Below are 21,307 nucleotides of genomic sequence, written 5' to 3' on the forward strand. Positions count from 1 at the left end.
AAGCACTGGCTGTGCTAAAAAGACAAGGGGAGACTCTGTGCTGTTGTTATGTTTTTGTTCCCTTTCTGGTTCTTTAGCACTCACAAATCACAGGACTTGGCCCATTTATGCCTAAACTATTTCCTTTTAAAATCCTGACTTCACAAAGCCCATAACAATCATACTGAACTAACAGGCTTGAACAGTGGATTACAAGCTTTTTGCAGTACATCACGTCCCAGCTAGGCCAGATGCAGCACACCTGAGCACAGCTGCTGACTCCTCACCTTGACACACCTGTGCTGCCTACAGACACACAGGGACATGCAGGGTATTAAAACAGGTTTATGCACACTGCACACTGAGGTTGTGCACCACACTGAGGTTGTGCACACACATTCATAAAGAATGCAATGTTTTGAAATGGAATAAGGTTGGACAAATAATCAGAGATTGTCAGAGATCTTTGACTGGCAGCTTTTTCTCCTGTGATAACACAAGGCCGGCATTACTAAGGCTGTTTTTACAACAACACCCCTGACAGCTCATCTGCTGGGACACAGGAGATGCACTGATGAGGCTGTGGCAGTCCTAAGCATCCCAAGAAGTGGCTACTCTAGCCTGGAAGTGGGAGGCAGCCATAAGACTCATTTGTCATCTCTGTCAGCAGGATTCATGCTAAGCCTTGGAGCAAGCTGACTTTGCTTTCCCCTATCAGAGGCCACAAAACAAAGTAGCAGCAATAACTGTCCTTCTTTGGGACACATAATTCAGATGTGCAAATCATCTTGATGTCAAGAGAGAGATGATGTCCACTCTTAGACTGTATACCAGTAAGTCTGTTCTGGTCCAGTGGGGGAATATTTGGATTTGAACAACTGATTTCTGTTTAAGAAGGTGGACTATGAATGGCTACAGAGACGACACTTTGGAAGGAGGTGAGCTGTACCGAGGTTCCAGCCCAGCTGGCCTTGCAAGGCCAGGTTCACTTCACCGTCTCCAATAAGACTGCTATGGAACACTGCTGTCCAACACTTCTCCCCAGCAATGACCTTACTTTAAAAACTAGCTTATTGCAAGAAAGAACACACTTAAAACAAACAAACAAACAAAATCATGCTCACCTGGTGAGGTTTGCTTAATTACACGTACTATCTGTTCATTTCTAGGATCCAAGTAGCTCATCTTACTGATGTACTCCAGGGCTGCCTCAATACTTCTGCTGCCTGTCTGCTTCAGTGCTCGGACAGCCATCTCCTGTACAAAGCAAACAAGAATTGAATCACATTGTGACAAAACCCAAGCACTGGACTGCAGGCTGGAAAGCAGTAAGTGTTCTCACATTAATAGGAACATTTTAAACACCAGATGACAGCTGCCTGAAGCCAAATAGACTTGTATTTTGAAAGCATTTGCATGCCTTATGCAACTCAAAAATTTTAAGAAGAAAATAAGAAAACACACAACCCACCATGAATCTGGCAATTAAAGAAGCCTCAAATTAAAATGTGTACTTTGAGAACCCTTCAAACAATTTTTGAATCAGGTATGGAAAAGGCAGCATAGTTTCACAATGGATGAAATGAAATGAAAATTTAGCTGTTAGTATTTGAGAGCATGTCTCTTAGTCACACCTGAACACAATAAAAACTTTATCCTTTCACAAATATCACAAAGAAGCTAATTAGGCAGGGGCTGATTTCTGCTCACTAGAGTCAATAGGGAAGAGAAACTGCTGTTTTCAGAACACCTGGGACATCATCCACTAGTTATTTGGAAAATGACTGGGCATCCCAAACTGAAGGCTACACTGTCAGTCTTTTTAGCTGTATTTTATTGGGCATATGTCCATCACTGAGAAGTTAATATGGGTGCCAGATACACAGCCTGAAAACTAAAACTGGGGAAAATATGAATGCTCCAGCTAAACTTCAAACACAACCCCGGTTAACAACCCCTGTTCTAAAGCTCCTTGCAGTTGTTTGTACTTTTACTTATAGCTCAGGTATATTAAACACTTTCAATGACTCTAGCACTGCATGGTTGCAATGCAAAATACACAAAATTGCTCATGAGGCTGCATGATCTTTTCTGAAATGATGGAGAAACTGATATCCAGAGATTTAATGTTGAATTTAATTCACAGAACTTCACCCCTCAAAAAGCTGGATACCTACTCAAAAGTAGTTGCTGAGGACCTTTCTATAAATCACCTCCAAAAGGTAACTCATACAACAGATATGAAGCTTAGTGACACACGATTAGAGAAGTAACTTGAACTGAACTCCCAGCTCTTAGATGGCTGAAGCTGAATGAAATGAATGGCACCACCAAGCATCTGCCTGCAAATGTCAGTATCCTACTCCCTTGCCACTTTACTGCTATTTTTAGGGGAATTCTGTCATGGCGAGCTGCCCACTGAGCACTGAATCAGATGGAGGTTGTGCCTCCTGCCCCGGCTGCCTGGTTGCAGATGTGGCAGCTGGGTTGGCACCAGTGCATGGCTCTCCCACGAGTCAGTTCTGGACACCGGCTGGCAGTCGGGAGCTCCAGCTGGAGAAAAGGGCAGTTTTGCTCCACAGGACGGCAAGGGCACGTCAAATACCCACTAATTGTTTACTTAGCAAGGGAGGCCCATCTCAGATGACATCAATTCACACTTAACACAGAGCCACATGCTGGCACTTGGCATCTTGTTTTGCTTAACTCAGACCCCTCCTACTCCCCCCCAAAACGGCAGCAGTTTCTTCATTAGTCCGAGGTTCTGCTTGTGGAATGGCTATGGCAAGCTGAATATTTTTCATACAATTTATGACTCATAATTCATAGAAAGGCAGTAGTTGGTTTTACATTTCCTATAGCTGAAATACTTCACTGGCATCAACACATTACTAAGAGCAATTTTAAATCAACAGAAAAATATTATGTATGACGGAAAGAATTTCACACAATGTTTCTTCCTCTTTCTATTTTTCTTCTTGTGGATACATTTCTAAAGTATTAGCAAATTCACATCCTAGTGCTCACCATTCTCTTCATCCAGGGACTCTGGGCTTTCCAGCCCTGTTCCACATGGCTGCTAACATACTCTGTCCCATTTACAGCAGCTGGATCTAGCCTTAGGTCACAAGTCTTGGTTTCCTAAATTAAATGTCCTCTATAAGCAAATTTGGGCTGGTTTGGATGTTGGGTAACGATTATATTAATGATTAATAAAACAGTCCACATGGTCCACTTCTCCCTCTCTGATCTGTGCTGGCTGTATACAATTCAAAGGGGCTAAAATAGGAGAAATTTTTATCATCAGCACAGTAATATCATCTCTGAAAGCATACTGTAACATTCTCCTCATTTGCCATTGCCTGTGTCTGAAAAGCAGAGTAAAAATGACACTGAACACTGGCCTTCCTGAAGCTGCATGTTCTACCTTCAGCAGTTTAGGGGATTCATATTTAAACTTCAGTGGGAATAATGTGAGGGAACAGGCACAATACATTCCACTCTGCACAGCTTGACAACCTAAGAGGCCAGCAGGAGCCTAGATAACCTAAGAGACCAGCAGGTGTGTCAGCAGCAATCTCACCCTTGCAAGTCCCCAGTGCAACAGCAGCATTGTGCTCCAGCTCCCCAGTTCCCATCTTTCATTAGGCCACCTCCCACCCTCCAAAGGGCTTCCTCATTACACACACTATTTGCACAGCATTTACATTTCTGCTGGAAAAAATTAAGTAAAATTTTTTGTGCTTCAAAAGAACACCTGTGATTCTTCTGTACAGCATCCCACAGCTTGGGCTCTCTACCCTGTAAGTCTCGAGACACCAGTATCCCCAGCTTTTGATACTAATGCACAAAACCCTCACATCATCTCCAAGCAAATGGAGAATGACCAAAAGGAAAAAAAAATCCAAAAATCCACATACAGAAGGAAAAAGGTTTTCCTCAGAGGCAGATCACATTACAATCACAGTTCTCCACCCAGGAGACAAATCCCCCTGGGGGTATGTGATACTTAAGGAGAGTGGAGGGCAACAAGAAGCTCCAGCAGTCCTGCAGGTAGCCTTTGTCCTCTGCATCCCATTGCCACTGTCCATGCCCACAGCTCTGGCAGTCACCTGAAAAGAGCTCCATTACTTCCAGCACCTTTTCCTTAGGGACAGAAGACATGCTGATGTGTGGCTGAGGATCACAGAGAGCGTGCTCTGCCCAAGGCGGCTGCTGGCACCTGAGGTATGGTGGCCTTCTCCATCCTGTGGGCAACACAGGGATGAGCTGTGCCGAGCACGGGAGCGTGGCTGGCATGAGCAGCAAAGGGCTGGCCTCCGGGAGCCTGCTGAAGGGGAAGTTGGCTCCCTGGGGAGCTGGGGCTGGGACCAGGCCTGCATTTGCCAGAAATCAATATTACGGACTGTTTTGAAGTTGAGGAAGAAGGGCAGAAGATGGATTAAACAATCACACTCGTTGGAGAGCAAAGGCTTAAGTGAGATGAAGGGTGTTTGTGAGAAGCAGCAGAATGGCTCAAAAAGGAGGGAAATCAATGCCAAAATCTTGCAAATAAATACATAGACAGTAGAAAGGCTGAGGAAACGAGGACAGACAGTGGGCGAGGAAAAAAGTGCCCAGCTACAGTGACACGGATGGAGCTGCCTTGATTTTACACCACTGGAAGGTAAGCACACTTTAGAAAGTGAAGGGAAAAAAAGGAACCAGAAATGAGCCAAGGGAAAAAAAGCCACTTGGAGCTGTAGCCAACACCAAAACACTCAAGTAGGCACAGGATCAAATCCAGCTCCCACTGAGGTCAACAAAGATTTCCATTAACTGCAAGGTACACTGTATTGGGCCCTCTGCTTCAGATTGTTTCCTTTTCACGAGGCCAAGCGCTGTAAGCCACAGTATGGGTTGAGAAACTTGGCTGCTGGCTGTGCTCTGCTGCCCCACAGCAGCTGCCAGGCCCACGGAGAAACACCAGCCATTGGCAGTGTGCACAGAAACCACAAGAGAACAGAGCGCTCCCAGCCCCAGCTCATTCTCTGTATTCCCTTTGGAGGATTCAAACATCTCTCTGTGCAGGGCTTTTATGAACCTTTTTGCTTCTAGACATCACTAAGTGTTGATGAAAAAATCAACCAGAAAAGGTAAAGGTGAAGAGCTACAGGGGGAAAAGTGTGCTTTTACAATTAACTCTAACAACACTGTAATTAAGGTAACAGCTGCAATGTTAAAATGAGGTTTCGGTGGTCAGCTATGGCTCTGGACAGATCTAATGGAAAACCAAAGTCAGGCCAGGAACCACGAAACAGACTGAGGAAACTGCAGTATCCCAAATTTGTGGACTCAGATAGAAAAATGGGGAGGGTGGAGTTTCCCAGCTAATTCCTGCAGTGGGCTACCTAAACCCGACTGCTGCATGGTCCATATGATCTCTGTTATTTCCCCAGTCTTGCACTGGTAGATGGCGGCTTTCCAACAGATTTCAAGATTTTGCTATAAGGAAGGCCACCTTTGAGCTCAGATGCTAAATAGGAAAAATCCTTGTTTGACGGTAAACAGATACTTGGATGTGTGAATATAAAGACTTCATCTCACTCTGTGCTCTGCAGGCAGTGTGAAAGGCTTTCCCCATTTTACCCTCCTGCCTGGCTGCACTCCACCAGCATTGGCAGGGGTTCACGTTCTTGCTGTACTACAGGGTTGTCCAGCAACATTTTTCATTCAGAAAGCTCCTCGTTGCCAAGATGTATTTATCATCCAAGTGAAGATTGCACAAGAGGTTACAATAAGTAAGACTTTTTCCCAAGAACATTGTGTCTGAAGGAAACAATAGGTCCTCCAAAATTTGGCAAGGGTAATTAATTGCTAACAACAACAAAAATTAATTACTTGCTTTCCATTCACTAAGAAGGATGGGTGACAGATGCAGGAAACAGATACAGGTTCCCTGCAGAAGGGAAAAAAATAAAGCTCATGCCAAAAGACATGATCTAGCATTGATTAGAAGCCTTTTTGCGATAGCCCCCCATTGCAGGATTTTTCATTCATGATTTTAGGCATGCAAAACCCAAGCAGTTCAGGAAACAATGTACTCTATCAGAACTGCTGCAGCCCCACAGAACAGAGAAACCTATTTTGCAATATTCTCTCTCTGTAATTATTCTCTAGTTGGACACTTCATCCAATTTTGCACTCTACTTTTGTTTTGCCTGTTTTCAGGTTGCTAACATCAGGGCTAAATTTTGCATATAAATTCCCATGCTGACCATAACCTTGATTAAAATATTCTAACTACATAATTAAGATATTATCCTGAGTATCATCAGTGCTTTTCAGTTTTAGTGCATCAAAAACACAGAAGGAAATTAGCAGAGGCAAAAACCTACTGAGTGCTGCAGCATCATTTAGTCCACTCTGAAACCATGTGACCCATTCAGAAACTAATGGACATCTACCCCATGATTAGTTAAGGGTTTTCTGCCCCCACTGCTCCTGTTACAAGCTTCTCCAAAGCCACCCTGCTTAAGTAGTAATAAACCTCCCCCTCAGCCTCAATTATGCAGGATCAGTTTATTGCTTCTGATTTTAGTTTTGTCTTTTCACAGCAGTTCTGCTGTTACCTACACAGCGAGCCCCCTTCATCCTAAGAGATTCTCACATCTTGGCCTCCATGGCTGAACTTGTTTTCTTTTGTTAAATGGGATTTTTATTCCCTTTATTGGTGTAGTAGCCCTTCTCTGTATCAAGAAAGATCAGACTGGGACATGATATTGATAAGAGCTGCACACACCATTCTTGATGACATGTCAACAGCGGTGGAAAAGTCATCTTTGGGATGAAGTCACTCAGGGCTTTAATCCTGGCTTTTAGTCCTTGCCTACAGCATTTCTACCTTTTGTGCTCCTGAATTATTTTCCATTCTGCTACCACTCCAGCTCTGAAGGTCATCCATTCTTTTGGCTGGATGCTCTAGCTCTGCTTTGCACTCACTGTGCATTCCCACCTCACGTTGTCACAGTGTTTCCTTCGTTTTTTTCCCCCCTTCATACCAGGCTTACCAGGGGTTAAAGCATGCAGAGGAGACACAGTATATAAAACTGGGCAGACAGAAAAAGAATATAGACACAGGACAAAATGTAAGACTCACTAAATTAAATCACATCAACATATAAAAAAAAATTACATTACTGTAAATTAAGAATGGGGAATTGCAGGTAAGGAACAGTTTTACCCAGATGGTTTTTACAAACATTTTCAAGGGATATTTGCACAACTAACAAAGGGAGTATGTGCAAAAAACAGAGGGAGGATTTTTAAAATTATGCAGTGCTCTAGTAAATGTCCTATCAGAAGAAAAACAAAAATAAATCTAATATGACAGTCATTGCTATGCCACTGCTCATTCTGTTTTCCTTCCAACAATTTTAGTCTTTATTTAGTCAGTCACCTACAGAAGATTGAGATATTTACTACTCTCTTTGTACAGCATTCAGTACAATGGGGTCCTGTTATTGTTGTGTTCATGGCAGCAGGATAACTTATTAATAATAAGTAGGGTAATTAAATCCAGGCCAAAATACATAACTTGGAGCGCTAGGCAAAAAGATGTCAGAGGGTTGAAGTGTCAGTTCTACTTGGTCCCAGCACAGAAACCCTTGTATCAAGATCGCCACAAGCCAACTCTGAAATAAATTGCCTTAATCCTCAGAGCCAGAGAATATCACCCATTCCACAGAATCACAAAGCTGCAAAAGACCTCTAATATCATCGAATCCAACTTTTGACTGAACGTCACCGCGTCAACTAGACCCACAGATGGTGACTCTGCCACCTCCCTGAGCAGCCCACTCCAATGCTTAATCACCTTTTCTGTGAATAAATTCTTCCTGATGTCTAACTAATATTCCTTCCATAGCTATATTTGCTATTGCTATGGAAAGAATGAGACAAAATAAGCCAAAAGTAACAAGATCATCTGGTTACTTTTTTTCACATACAAAAACCCCTTTTGGGGAATAAAGTTTTTCTATCTTTTGGGATTTAAAAAAACTCTGGATAGTTAAAAATCAAACAAATTTATCAGGAAAGTTATATCAATATTTGAAATTTATCACTTTCATTTTCATATTTTAGTAGCCCTCGAGTGAATACAAAGTTCTTTCACAAGCATCACAGAAAAGCCTTTTCTACTGTTTTTTCCCAGCGGCTTCTCCTTAAGTTGATGACTAATCAAAATTGTGTAAGTTCTTCCAAGAGAAGAAAAAAGTGCTATACAGATTTAGCAGCAGAGTACTTATAAAGAACAGCTACTATAAATAACACCTTCACCAACTTAAAAAGGGTAAGAGAAAAAAACTGGAGTTGAGAACAGTGACTGAAAATATGACATAACTTTTGTCAGGTAACAAAAAGGTACCAGTTACATCAAAATACTTTATAGCACTATGCAACTTTATACTATCTAGCAGCATAGAACTTCTTTCATTTTTTTCCTGGTATTTGTTTGTTCTTTTAACTAAGTCTGTATAGCCCATTCCCCCACCACAGCTCATTGCAAGACACAGTGTGTTTAGCCATGGGTGTTTCATGGGGAACACCTCCCATTTTACACTACAGTCCTTCTGTTCCAAGAGTTTCTCAAATATGGCTCTTCCCCTGAAAAGGAGAGATATGAACTTCAGGCTATAAGCCAACCCATGGTCCCAAAGTTAAGACATTTGGAAATAAAGCAAACACGGCTGCTCAACATATTTCCAAACAAATGCCTGTAAAATGAAGGAAGTATTTATAACAAGGCATCTCCAGACAAAAAGAGCATATGTAAACACTTCAAGAAGTTCTGATGAACTATTCAAGAGATGCAATCTGTTTAAAGAGAAAACACATATGCATTGCAATGCCCATTTTCAAATCCAATCAGAAAATTTCATCAGACAACTCCTGTTGATGTCCCAGAAAGTGTGTATTTACTGACACACATACAGGTATTACATAATGTGTGCACATCTGTGTAGATTATTTCCCTTAAAATAATCTAATTTCAAGTGAGTCCTCTAAAAGCAATATGTAAAAATTAAGAAGACTCTTATTTGTGTCACAAGTCAGATAAAACGAGTAACTTAATTATATTTACATATACATTTGATGTACCATTTCTGGAAGTACATCGGGCACTCGGGAAAGGATTTGGAAAGGGGGAGGCCGAAGGGAAGGGCTTTTGGAAAGGGGAAGGCTGAAGGAAGCTGGAAGAGGTCCTGCTCCAGGCAACAAAGCTGCACCCAGCACAAAGCTCAAGTGCCATGAAAGAACAAACAGGCAAGGAAAGAGAGACTGCAACATTAAGAACAATAACTGAGTGAAAATAACTAAGAGCCACCACGAATACCACTTTTCTTTTTTTCTTTCTTACAAGTAGTGTGGGAAGTGAATACAGAGCTGAGCTGCTCCCTTCCAGCTGGGACACAGGCATGAAAGGAAGGGGAGCAGGGTGCAGAGAGCTTTATAATGGAGGCAACTTAATAGACAGACCTGAGGAGCAGTGACAAATAACCTGTTCTCCCTGTCCACACCAGCCTTGGAAAAAGCCTATCTGTGTCTGAAAAGGTAAGGCACAAGCCTTATTTCCCCAGATATTTGGTGATGGGAGTGATACTGTAAACATCCAAGATCCGTGGTGATTTGCTGCCTTCCTCAAACGCTCTCTAATGACCCTTTCTGAAGGCACCTGCTTGCTCCCCCAGCTTTTCAAAGAGCACACACTCCTGGTTTAGCTATCATACGTGGCCAAGAGTGAAAGGCAATAGTAGTAGTTCCCCTTGTACAGAAAATTCCCCTTCTGGAAAACACACTGCTTCAGATCCCACATCAGCAGAGACTTGTGAGAAGCAAGCACACAGCATTCAATTTTGAACCTGTAGTACTTGAGGACTATCTATATTCCAAAATTCACGGGGGTCAGGTTTACATTAATGATACAATAAAGGAGGGGGCAGGGGGAGAATATCCTTGAACATCTGCAGTGCTCAAATTGTCTCCTAACTGCACAAAATCCTTTCTACTGCGATGGCAGCCCAAAGCCTTCTGCACTGTGCAGAGCTCTACAAAGACACAAGAGAAGAATCTATTCCGAAAAGGATTTCTAATTTAAAACAGAACAAACCATTGTATATACAGCCTTAACTGTTCCTCATTACTCTTTAAGTATGCTCATTGGAGAGCTATTTAAACTATTTAGAGTTCAAGTCTAATCAAATGACCCATGTCAGGTTCATCAACAGACAGAAAGTTGGACAAATCTCTCCTAATCTTTCCTTAGCACTGGAGCAATATTATGTGTTAATTCAGAAACCTTATAGTGAGGCAAATCATGTCATAAGCAGCATTTACAAGCTACTGCACTGGCAGGTTTACATTACAGAGCAGCATGGGAGAGCTTTGCTTACCTCACGCGTGAGTGAATGAACATGCATACACGTGCAACTGTGTACATAACTCCTTTTCAAAGATCTTATTTTACTTCCCTGAAATCCTCTCACTTTGGTTACAGAAAAAGGGAACTTCCCACCCTCTGGACACAGTCTGTAGCAGTTTCAGCCTGGGATCCAGCTGACTCCTGTCTGGCAGCCACTGTAGTGACCTGTATTCTGTCACACAGTGGGTCAGCCACATGCCTTGCATTAACCAGTGTGGCTGAAGAGCTTCCCCTTGATCTCACAAGGCAAGGCACAGCACTATTCATCCATACCTTTAGTATTGCAAAAGTAAGGTAACATCCTACAATTGCTTTTGAACCCTGAGGAAAAGGAAACAGAAGGAAATTAGTAAACAATTCAAGTATAAGCTCATGTGTTGTCTCAAACCAAGCATCACTATCATCTTCCTGTAATGTTCACTGAAAGCCTTTTCCAGGTTCCTGTTCGCGTTCTTTAATAACTAGAGGTGTGATCACACATATCATCCCGTTTTCATACCAATCCCAACACTGAGAAAACTCTGAGGCTTACAACTATAACTCAAAGAACAGGAGTTACCTATCTGGTACTCTACAGCAAATACTTTCTACATGGCACAGAAGTCCAAGCCAATGTAGAGTATTTTACTAAGCCTTTTAATTCATGTTACTAAAATATTGAATGCCAAATCTCCCAATTTTCTACTTTCTTCATCCTAACAGTAAAGCAGTGGAGTTGAGGTAAAGGGAAGCAAACAACTCTTGCAGCAGCAGCATTGCACAGCAGAGTTTGCTAAAAGTGAATAGCAGACAATATCAGGTGTTCCAGCCTTTACAACTAGAAGAAATGTATGCACAGGGCAAGAATCTTCAAATTCTTTGTTCAAAAAAACCCAGTCATCATTTGGTTTGCAACTTTCCTCTGGATTGGCATGATTTACATCCAGAAAGCAACAATGAGTCCAGAAACTCAATTTAGAGACAGAATTGAGCTTGAAAAGACAAGAACAGTAACACATTCGAGAAGTGTTTTACTATCGCTTCTTCATAAAGCACAATGAAGTAATTAGCAGAGCAGGAAAGGTGCTGTGCACGTCACCAATGCAATCAGAAAGTTTTCCCACCCAAGAGAATGGGTAGACTTCAGCCAGACTAATTCCTCCACTTTTGCCCTTGTCTGACTCAGCCTAATGAAACACGTAAATTTGTCCAACAGTGCTAATACTGTAAGTATTAATCTGAGGATATTAATAACACCCTAGCACCCAGCAAAGAACCTATACAAGTTCCTGGGAAAAAAAACCCATCATAGCAAGCTGCCTTCAGGAGTTTATTGATTCCACTGGAGTATCACAAACTCTCAATACATATAAACACACCAAAGAGCCTTGCTCAGGAGGCACCTTCGAAGTTGAGGTAGAACTGAACCCAGCCTCAAGGAAAGGTGCAGCACACAGCAGAACAACACTGTTGTTTCCAGAAAGGTGCTCCAGGACAGCTTCATTGCCAGTTGTGAGCCAGGATCCTCATGTATGAAATTCGGCCATGAATGAGAAATAAACCTCCCACTCTGCATTCTGGGAGTCCGAATGAGGGTCCCTACACTCAGGGTGTGTAATCTTAAAACATAAAAACCTAAACCCCACCTATTCCTGATACAATGCATCTTAAATCACTAAATACATTAAAATGACAAATTCCTGCACCTTGCTGTGCAAAGGGCAGCTGTCATTTAAATCTACTCTTGGAATGGGGTTCTCTCATGTTCTTTCTCTCAGGTGAGATATTCTGTGGTATTGCTATTTACACTTATTAGCAACCAGGGCATATTTGCTGCAAGATCAGCAGGCCATTCATGCCCTCCTCTAGACCTTCTTTTCACATCCTGAGCTGGGAGAATGATAGCATGACCCCTTCCTGCTAACACACATATCTCCCCCCACCCCTTCTTTTTTGTTTGTTTGTTTGGGTTTTGGTTTTTTTTTGGTTTTGTTGGAGACAGGCGGTTTTTTACTCTATCAGGGTGAGTAAATCAAGCTGGATAGAATAGCAGTTCAGTGAAGGTTTCATGATGAGCTTATTCCTCTTCATTAGCAGCAAGAGATGCGCTTGCTAATTTTATTGCTCACGCGTTAGCAAAAAATGCATTTGGCTGGCATTACATTTACAATTTACGTGCAGCAAAGCATTTCTTTTCAGTGGCCACAGACACCAAGTTGAGGGCTTCCCACTGCTCTTTCTTCTACTAAAAAGATACATACATATCTACTTATGTAGAAAACAGGATTTTTACAGATATTCACAGACTTTGCAAATGATTGCTTAGACAAATTGGACACGAGGAACTTGTAAACTGAGTATTTAGACGCAGCAAGATTAGTTATGAACCTTGCTGTCCAGGAATAGAATCCCAAAGCACAGAAAAGAATTGTAACAAACACTGAAAGAGTTTTTTTGTGCTGCCAGAGACAGCTGTTACCCACAAAGTTACAAGGTGCTGGAAATTTGCAATGCGTTAGTACTGTTTATTGCATTCCTTCATATTCAACTCTACAAATTGAATTTTGCACCTATTCCTGTTAACAGTGCCTCTGTCATTTTTACTGAGCTACCTACTGAAGGCATTACAAATTTTCTTTTACTTCGTAAGATTTTAACATTTAAAGAGTGATATTCCTCTATGCTGTAACATTATATGGTGGTTTGTTCATTTTTAAACCATTAGAACTTTGAAGTGCTGTTTTAAAACCTCCAAGGCAAGAAAAATTCAACTGAAGACAGCGAAATTAAGCTGCCCATTTATATTCAAGGTCAAGTACTAACAATTTTTCAAACAAGGTTCCAGCGTATTCCTGATATGGCCTTTAGAAGTTTATGAGAGTTCGGTTCCCCTAATTTTTCTTTGGGGAGTACTTTAAAAGAACTTATAAAACCTCCAGGATATCTGGCTGGAATGCATTACCAGTGAACTGTTCCCTCCTTTGAGGATTTGTACCACAATGGGACCCCAACTGACATCAAGCAGTAATGCAGAGTCTAAAATAAGGAATATATCAGAGAAATACAGCTCTACTGTAAGACAAATGAAGGCAACTTTCTCTCTCACCCTCCCAGTGGAACACAATGCACCTCATGTGACTGAAGAAACATCTGGGTTTTATCCTGAGATAAGATTTCTAATATTTTTTCTGTAGAGAAACACATACAGAAAATGCAAGTGCTGTGCAAGGCAACTTGCCATATTTAATGTTCAGAATACAAAGAGGCAAAACTTTTACATAAAATACTATTTAAAAAAAATTTATTGGCATTTTGAATTTTGTGAGTTAAATTGGAATGCTGTCTTTCTTTTTCCCTCCCAAATTCTCATTCAAAAATATAGAAAGGCATTCATTCAGCTTTTCACATTTTAAAATCAATATGCTCAATCTTGTAATACAATATACACTGCAGCACTAGGGATCTCATTAGACATTTTCCAGAAGTCTCCATGTAGCTCTTGACTAAGTTTCATTAACTCTATCAAATACATGTATGTAACTACAGCTCCAAAAGTAAGAACTGCTATACAGCACTGACTGGCATTTAATGATTTTCAAGGCTACAAAAATATCTCTTTGTACTAAATGCTTTATATGACTCAAAGTTACCACAGCTTTCTGCAATTGCAAGATAAAACTCTCAAATCTACCAGTGCTAGAGGCAAAAAAAGAAGAAGAGAAAGGAAAAAAAAAAGCCTCAGCTGGATAAAATATCTTAAGGTCCAGCTTTTTACATGTAAAGCAGCCGCAGCAAAATTATTCACATTCTTAGCACATAGCTGACCAGGACAAGATTCCACAGAGAGGTAAACAATTCCCCCAAGAGAGCAGCTGCATCTTCTTCACATTGGGAGCTACCAGGGGGAGGGAGAAATGCCCATTGAGGTCCCCAAAACTGATGAGAAGCATGAAGAAAATATTACTTCTGCTCTGTGATAATCTTCACTCCACTGCTCCTTTACTGTGCTCCATGAGAATAGAGAAGTGAAGAAATAAGTAAACAAATAAATAAATATAAAATAAATGGAAGCCAGTTATTATGGCTAAATTACATGCTTAAATTAATGTCTTAGAGGAACACTGTAAGCAGGAATCCAAGTCCAGTTCAACACAGAGAGCAGGGGATAAATATTAGGTAGTGTTGAACAGAACCGAAAGGAACTGAAACAACTAAGTCACCCAGCTTTGCTTTCATTGTGCGATTATTTTCAAAAGTAAACATGAAAGTATAAAACTATTGCTTTCTAGGTTTTCACATTATCTCTGAAACTGTCCTTTTTTAAACAGTTTTTTCCCCCTTAACAGGATCTTTACTCAGTTCACCTCAATGTTACTTCTGATGGCTACCAGCCAAGCGGCACACTTTAACAGTCAAGACACACAGTCCTGAAGAAGCATCTTTCTCACTCCACTCCATTTACATGCAAAAGCTGTGAGATGTATTTTAGGTTGTTGTAAGAAAAGAAATCCCCTGGGAAGATTCTCTTCAATGACATCCTTAACATTAGTATCATCTCACAAACCTGCCACAAGCCATCAATGAAATCAGCACAGCAATGTAGAAAACAACCACATCAATACTTTTAGCACTCATAACTTACTATTCACATATCTGCTCCAGCTGCAAGTGTGTTGGCAGAAAACTATTTCTGTCTTGTCCCTGGCTGCCTGTCGCTTCTCCCTGTGCTGGAGGTATTGCCTGCATCTCTCTCTCCTGACCACACTTGCCACCAGAGCCAGCTGGTTTAGCACAGACCTGTAATTCAGCTGTTGGAGCATTTTGCCCCAAGACAGCTAGGGTTAACTCCAGCAGCAGCTCAGCTGGGGCAGTAAGACCTCGGTGAGAGAAGGAGTAAGATAACACAGCATGGAGCAGATGGCCCTCTCTGGAGCACAGCTGGAAGGAGGAGAGCATGTGAGTGCAAGGCTGAGCTTTCTCTCGGCATTTCCTCTGATGGTGGTTGTTGACAGCCAAGGCAGCTGCCACCACTCTCAACTTCTCTGTCGCTTTCTGTGCCTTCCCTCTGTTGTACGCCTCAATTGTGCCCGTGTCCCTCCCATCATCCCCAAAAAATTATTTTTATCCTGGATCACTTCTCTGATCAGTCACTGTTCAGCTCCACAAACACAGTGCTGGCACAGCTTGCAAGAATGAACTGGGGAGAAACAAGAGCGAAGATGGGCGGCTCTGGCAGCAACAACAAAAGCTGCTCTCCTGGAGCTCCAGCCCAGGAGTCTCCTCTACTTCCTTCACACCAGCCCAGGTGAAGGGAATATGCTTGTGATCGCTCAGAACATAAGGTTTTTCTTTTTCTTGTTTTGGCCTCTGTGCTGCATTAAGAAAGATTTTAATTGCTGTATTTTGTATGTTGGTATCATACTAAGTTTAACAAGCTAATCCCTCCCTTACTTATGTAGTTATCACCCAATATTTCAAGGCAAAACTAGGACATTTTTCAGAAATACAGTTGATCATTTAAAAAGATATAGCCAAGGGGAAACAGTCTTACATGACAGGCTATAAATCAACATGTTAGACGAGTAATTTTAAACCACAGGAGAAGTAAAAAAAAAAAAAATCTCACTGTATCAAGCCAATAAAAACCCTCTAACACTCTAGAATATATTGGACCTGTTCCACAACAACTGTGTTTCTTATGAAAATACAGTATTTTGAACTCTAGAGAAGTCTGAACCTGATTAAACTGAAACAAAAGAGAGGGAGGAAAGAAGAGTGGGAGCACATGATTCTACTCATTCTTCCTTCTCAACTGAAGTCTGAGGAGGGAGTTTGAGAAGGTTCAAACAGATACACTCTCTTGAATAAGTCACTTAGTGCTGACACATTTGCTTAGTAGTAACACATTTGCTTGGTAGTTCCCAGTAATGCTGGCAGGGGATCAGTATTCCTCACCTCCCTCCTTCCAGCCTTTACTCAAACTTCTAGGAGATTCTTGTTTTCCAATGCTTTCAACCTATATCATTTGATAGCAGAACTGCCAATTGTTTTTCATGCTCCATTATTACTATTAAGTTCAGTACTCGGCCAGTATCATTTTGGTAAATGCTCACTGATGACACAAATCTGGGAGGAGTGGCCAATACCCCAGAGATCTGCAGAGCTCTTCATAAGGACCTTGACAGGTTGGAGAGATGGCCAGAGAGGAACTGTCTGGAAAATCCAACAAAGGCAAACGCCGAGTTCTGCACCTGGGGAGGAATAATCCCACGCATCAGCATAGTCTGGGGGGAGACCTGCTGGAAAGCAGCTCTGTAGAAAGGACCTGAGGGTCCTAGTGGACAACAAGCTGTCCATGAGCCAGCAGTGCCCTCGTGGCCAAGATGACAGAGGGATACTGGGGTGCATTAGAAGAGCAGTGCCAGCAGGTTGAGGGGGGAGATCCTGCTCCTCTGCTCTGCCCTGGTGAGGCACATCTGGAGTGCTCTGTCCCGTTCTGGGCTCCTCAGTACACAGACAAAGACACAGAGCTCCTGGAGGGAGTCCAGCAGAGGGTTATGAAGACGATTTAGGTGACAGAGCATCTCTCCTGAGTAGAGACTGAGAGAGCTGGGATGTTAGGCCTTGAGAAGAGAAAACAGAGGGGATTTCAATAAGGTATACAAATGTACCAAGGGAGGGTGTCAAGAGGATGGATGCAGGCTCTTCTCAGTGCTGCCAGGAGGACAGGCAACAGGCAGAAACTGATGAACAGAAGTTTCACTTCAACGTAAGGTGGAACAACTTTACTGTGCAGGTGACCAAGCACGGGAACAGATTGCCCAGAGAAGTTGTGGAGTGTCCCTCACTGGAGATATTCAAGAGCCATCTGGACACAAATCCTGTGCCATGTGCTCTAGGATGGCCCTCTTTGAGGAGGGAAGTTGAACCAGATGACCCACTGTGGTCCCATCAAACCTGACCCATTCTGTGGTTCTGTAATTCTCACAACCATCGTTTTAACAGCCCATGCTCAGTTGCACAAATACTACTTAAAGACAGCAGTGTTTCTTCTAAAATCTTTAAGGGGGCAAAATATTAAGAAACAGAAAGAGACAAGTGATCACTTTTCTTCTTGAGGAATCATATTCTTAAAATTGAGGCCTACAGCAAAACCACACTGAGCAATATTCTTCTTAACTATTTCAGAAGCAGAATGAAAACTGGCCTGTGCTTTAATGGGTAGCACTAGTAGCAACAAGCACAACACTACATGGCATGGGAAGGAGAATTCATAAGACTCAAGTTCCAGAAACTAAGACTCAACAATGTGCAGCAGTGCGCAGGTGAATGTCTTCACTTCTGCATAAAGTTCGACAAAGCTGCCAAAGGTAAGGACATATGCCTGGTTAGGCAATCAAGTTTCAGCTTCCTAAACGTGCCCTAAGACAACTGGGTGGAGACAGTCCTCTGACTGCTAACCTGCGAGCATGTTGCCAAGTACTGTTAAACATGTCCCTGCATCATATCACACTGCAGGTTCATGGGATGAGCTGTGTTCTTCAAGCATGCCAAGTGCAAAAACAAAGCTAAGCCTCCATAGTGATGATACACGGAGACAGTCCCCTGTATTTTGATGATCAGGCTCATTCTACACTGAGAGGTCATCCTGGAGTAGTTTCTACAGCTCCAGAGAAATGGTCTTTCCTCACTTCCACTTACTTGGGCTTCCAGCTGTGTGCACACTGCTCTGGACAGTGCTGTGAGATGCAGAATGACAGATGCAGTGACTCCTGAACAGCAGTGTTCAAGCAGTGCTTCCAAGGCCAACATCTGCTTCCTGTAACAGGCATTGTAAGTGTCTATTCCTCTTCTCCAAGGCATCCATCAGCATTTAACAATTGGCATTATGGTTAATTACTTCTAATCAAGCTCTCCAGTGTCTGCCATCACCTCCAGAGACTAACCACAGAAGCCAATGACAGGCAGGCTTAGAAGTATGTGCACACACACACACACATATATATATATATATATATACACACACACACACACACACACACATACAAAACTATGTGTGAAAAGCTGAATTCAGGCATGTTTTTCCACAAATGAAATGTGTAGGATTTATGTTTCAGAACATGCAATAGCTGAGATTGTTGGAACTATCTGAACTACTGCCTTGCAAAAGAAAACAGTAATACAGCCATAGCAGTTCCATACGTACCCCATTACTTGAGTGACTATAACGATTCCTGTATATCAATTTTAATAGTCAGTTTTCAACTTGCAGCTTTTCTCTGCAGAAGTTTACAGCCAGGAAACTAGAGTAAAAGTACCCTAAACCTTAATAATCTGACAGCCTAAATTTTAAATAGGATGTATGAAAGCCAAATGAGCTTCCAATGAGTATTACAACGCTTCCATCGAAGCAATCTCTCCACTAAGTGACTTAGCATTCTTTCCAACCCGAAGCACATGGACTGGGACATTCCACCACCAGCTTACTACTCATTGACTCCTACCCTGAACATTTAGCCACTTTTTCAGTACAACCTCAAGGTCTCCTCTTGTAGAATGTTAAATAAGCAGACCGTAAGAATGACAGCGATCTCTATGCAAACAGTAAAACCACTGAACATCATTACCCTTTCATCTTATCTGCATTGCAGCCTTCTTACATCTCTATCCTAGAAAAATCAATCCAGCTTGTACTGTCTTCTGGGTAGAGAACTAATTTTTTACAACGATGTTGCACCAAACAGCTTTACTCCAATGTCAGGGTGAAATGGTGGCTTTTTATTTGATTATCACTGCAATGAGAATGTGAAATCCAAAGTGGATAGTAGAACTCTTGTTAGCCATTTACACTGGTAATACCATCCCTATCACACCAAGGTTTTCTCAGTCTCTAACATGCAGACCATAAAACAAAGATCTTGTTCTGCTAGGAAAGGTGTGATGATTTTTTTTTATAATGTCATTACAAATGCTTGGAAAATTCTGTTGAACACTGACATCATAATTTAGAGAAGAAAGAGGGAAAATACCAGGTATGCTGCAAGTTACGGGAATATCTTGGCTGGTTGTTATAACTGGTTATTCAGTCCATGCAATCTGAAATCCAAGCTACCAATATTAAAGAAAATTGAACATACTTCCATTTAAGGTCAAAATCTGTGCCAAACCCGAAGTCTAAGTAAATGGTCTTAGCATGTGTGTGTACTGGTGAAACAGGAGGACTCTTTTATTGCTCAAAATAGGCAGCACAACTCTGGCCTGATGAAATCACTGGGAATTTTACAGCTGATTCCAGTGAGGGCAGAAATTCATCTCATGAATCCTCATATTCTAGCATGGTGGGGCTGGTGATATGATCCCAGTCTATATGCACAGTTGATCTGAAATCCCAAACACACTGCTCTTCTTTCACACAACTTTCACATCTCATTGCATTCTGCCCAGTGGTGCTCAGACAACAGATGGGTCTGAGTAGATTCTGGAGGCAAAAACTTCATTCTTTGTCTTCTGACCCAAGCAACCAAGGTGGACCCTCTGTTGTTGCAGGTGGGGTCTGAGGAAGGAGGACACTATTAGACCAAAGCTGATGAAATTTAAAGGCCTTCCCATCCCCCTGCAGCACTTCCTGCAATGCTCCATACACTAAAAGTCACATAACACTACAAGCTGGATCACAGCTCAGTGCATTCCACTGCACTTTGTCACGCTTCCCTGACCGATACTATGCCAAAAATTACTAGCTTTAACAGTTCTCTGGTGAATAAAAGAGCTTTTGCAACTCTGAAACAGAGCTGAGTTTTTAATTCATGTTAAATCTTCTTTTCTGTTCTGAAGGAACATTTTTAATGCTGTCTGTAATTCTCCTTCTGTGCTTTTTTTACTTCTGTAGTGACTTTTGTGAAGCTAAAGGAAAAATTCAAGCTGACTAATTTTAAAAGCCTTAAAGAGACCTCTGAAATATGCCTGAAGAAAGTAAAAATATGACGTAGCAAAATACAAAGATGAAGAAGATCCACATCACATTCATCTAAATCTAGGAACACATGACAGTAAGATTCACAAGAAGGCTATCATAGACAACAAAATCCAAAGTACAGTTGCCAACTGAGCACAGTCTTGGAACAATACAAGACTACTCTAGACTGTAAATGTCTTCTATTCAGATACTCTTGCAGTATAAAACTGTGCCTTACGAACCTTTCCTTTGAAATCCTTTATGCAAAACTCAAGCCTACAATTACCAAAAGAACCTGATTATGAGAAAACTGTAAAACAAACACAAGCACTTAACCGAGTAAAATGCTCATTATGGCAATGCTTGACTCCTCTCCAGAGCAGAAGAATACCAGCATGATGCATGTACACCCAAAAAAGGGATCCCACCTCCCTTCAAGGCAGTTAGCTTTGCTCAGCTACTGAAGAACTGTTGCCGGCTCCAGCCCATTTTTGGAACAGTGGGTTTCACTATCCAACCCCATCTCCAGGCTGACCTGGAAACATGCCTGCCCTGATTTCTCCTTGCATATGGAAATAATAAAGCTATTTTTACATGAAAAGCAAACCTTTTATTTTCTCAAAAACAAGTACGAACATTGCAACAAGCACAGAAGCCAGGCTTTTGGAATAGAGGAGGGTGTTACCTGAAAGTACAAAAAGCAATTAAGCCTTGTGAGCAGAACACGTGGGCAGAATGGGGGGTTAAGCATGAGTTTAGACAGCAAGCAAACAAAAAACTGAAAAGAGGGTGGGAAGGAGGAATGCAAGGTAACCTGGAGCTCTTAAACTCGGCAAGTTGAGAAGGTGGGGAAAGCACCTCTGCAGTGACGCCAGCTAGAGCTAGCAGCAGGCACACACTGGGGCAACTCTACTCTCCCTGGTGTGCAGGGA

At 41.8% G+C, this 21,307-nt stretch overlaps 1 protein-coding gene across 1 annotated transcript in view; it reads right to left on the minus strand.

Annotated features, from left to right (window-relative positions):
- LATS2 (large tumor suppressor kinase 2) overlaps positions 1–21,307 on the minus strand; it is a 44,727-nt gene that overhangs the window by 11,095 nt on the left and 12,325 nt on the right. The window contains exon 2 of the mRNA XM_066313049.1: positions 1,104–1,236. Coding sequence (XP_066169146.1) covers positions 1,104–1,236 — 133 coding nt within the window. The remainder of the gene's footprint in view (positions 1–1,103; positions 1,237–21,307) is intronic.

Source organism: Sylvia atricapilla, chromosome 2, assembly GCF_009819655.1.
Source record: "Sylvia atricapilla isolate bSylAtr1 chromosome 2, bSylAtr1.pri, whole genome shotgun sequence".
NCBI classification, from domain to species: domain Eukaryota; kingdom Metazoa; phylum Chordata; class Aves; order Passeriformes; family Sylviidae; genus Sylvia; species Sylvia atricapilla.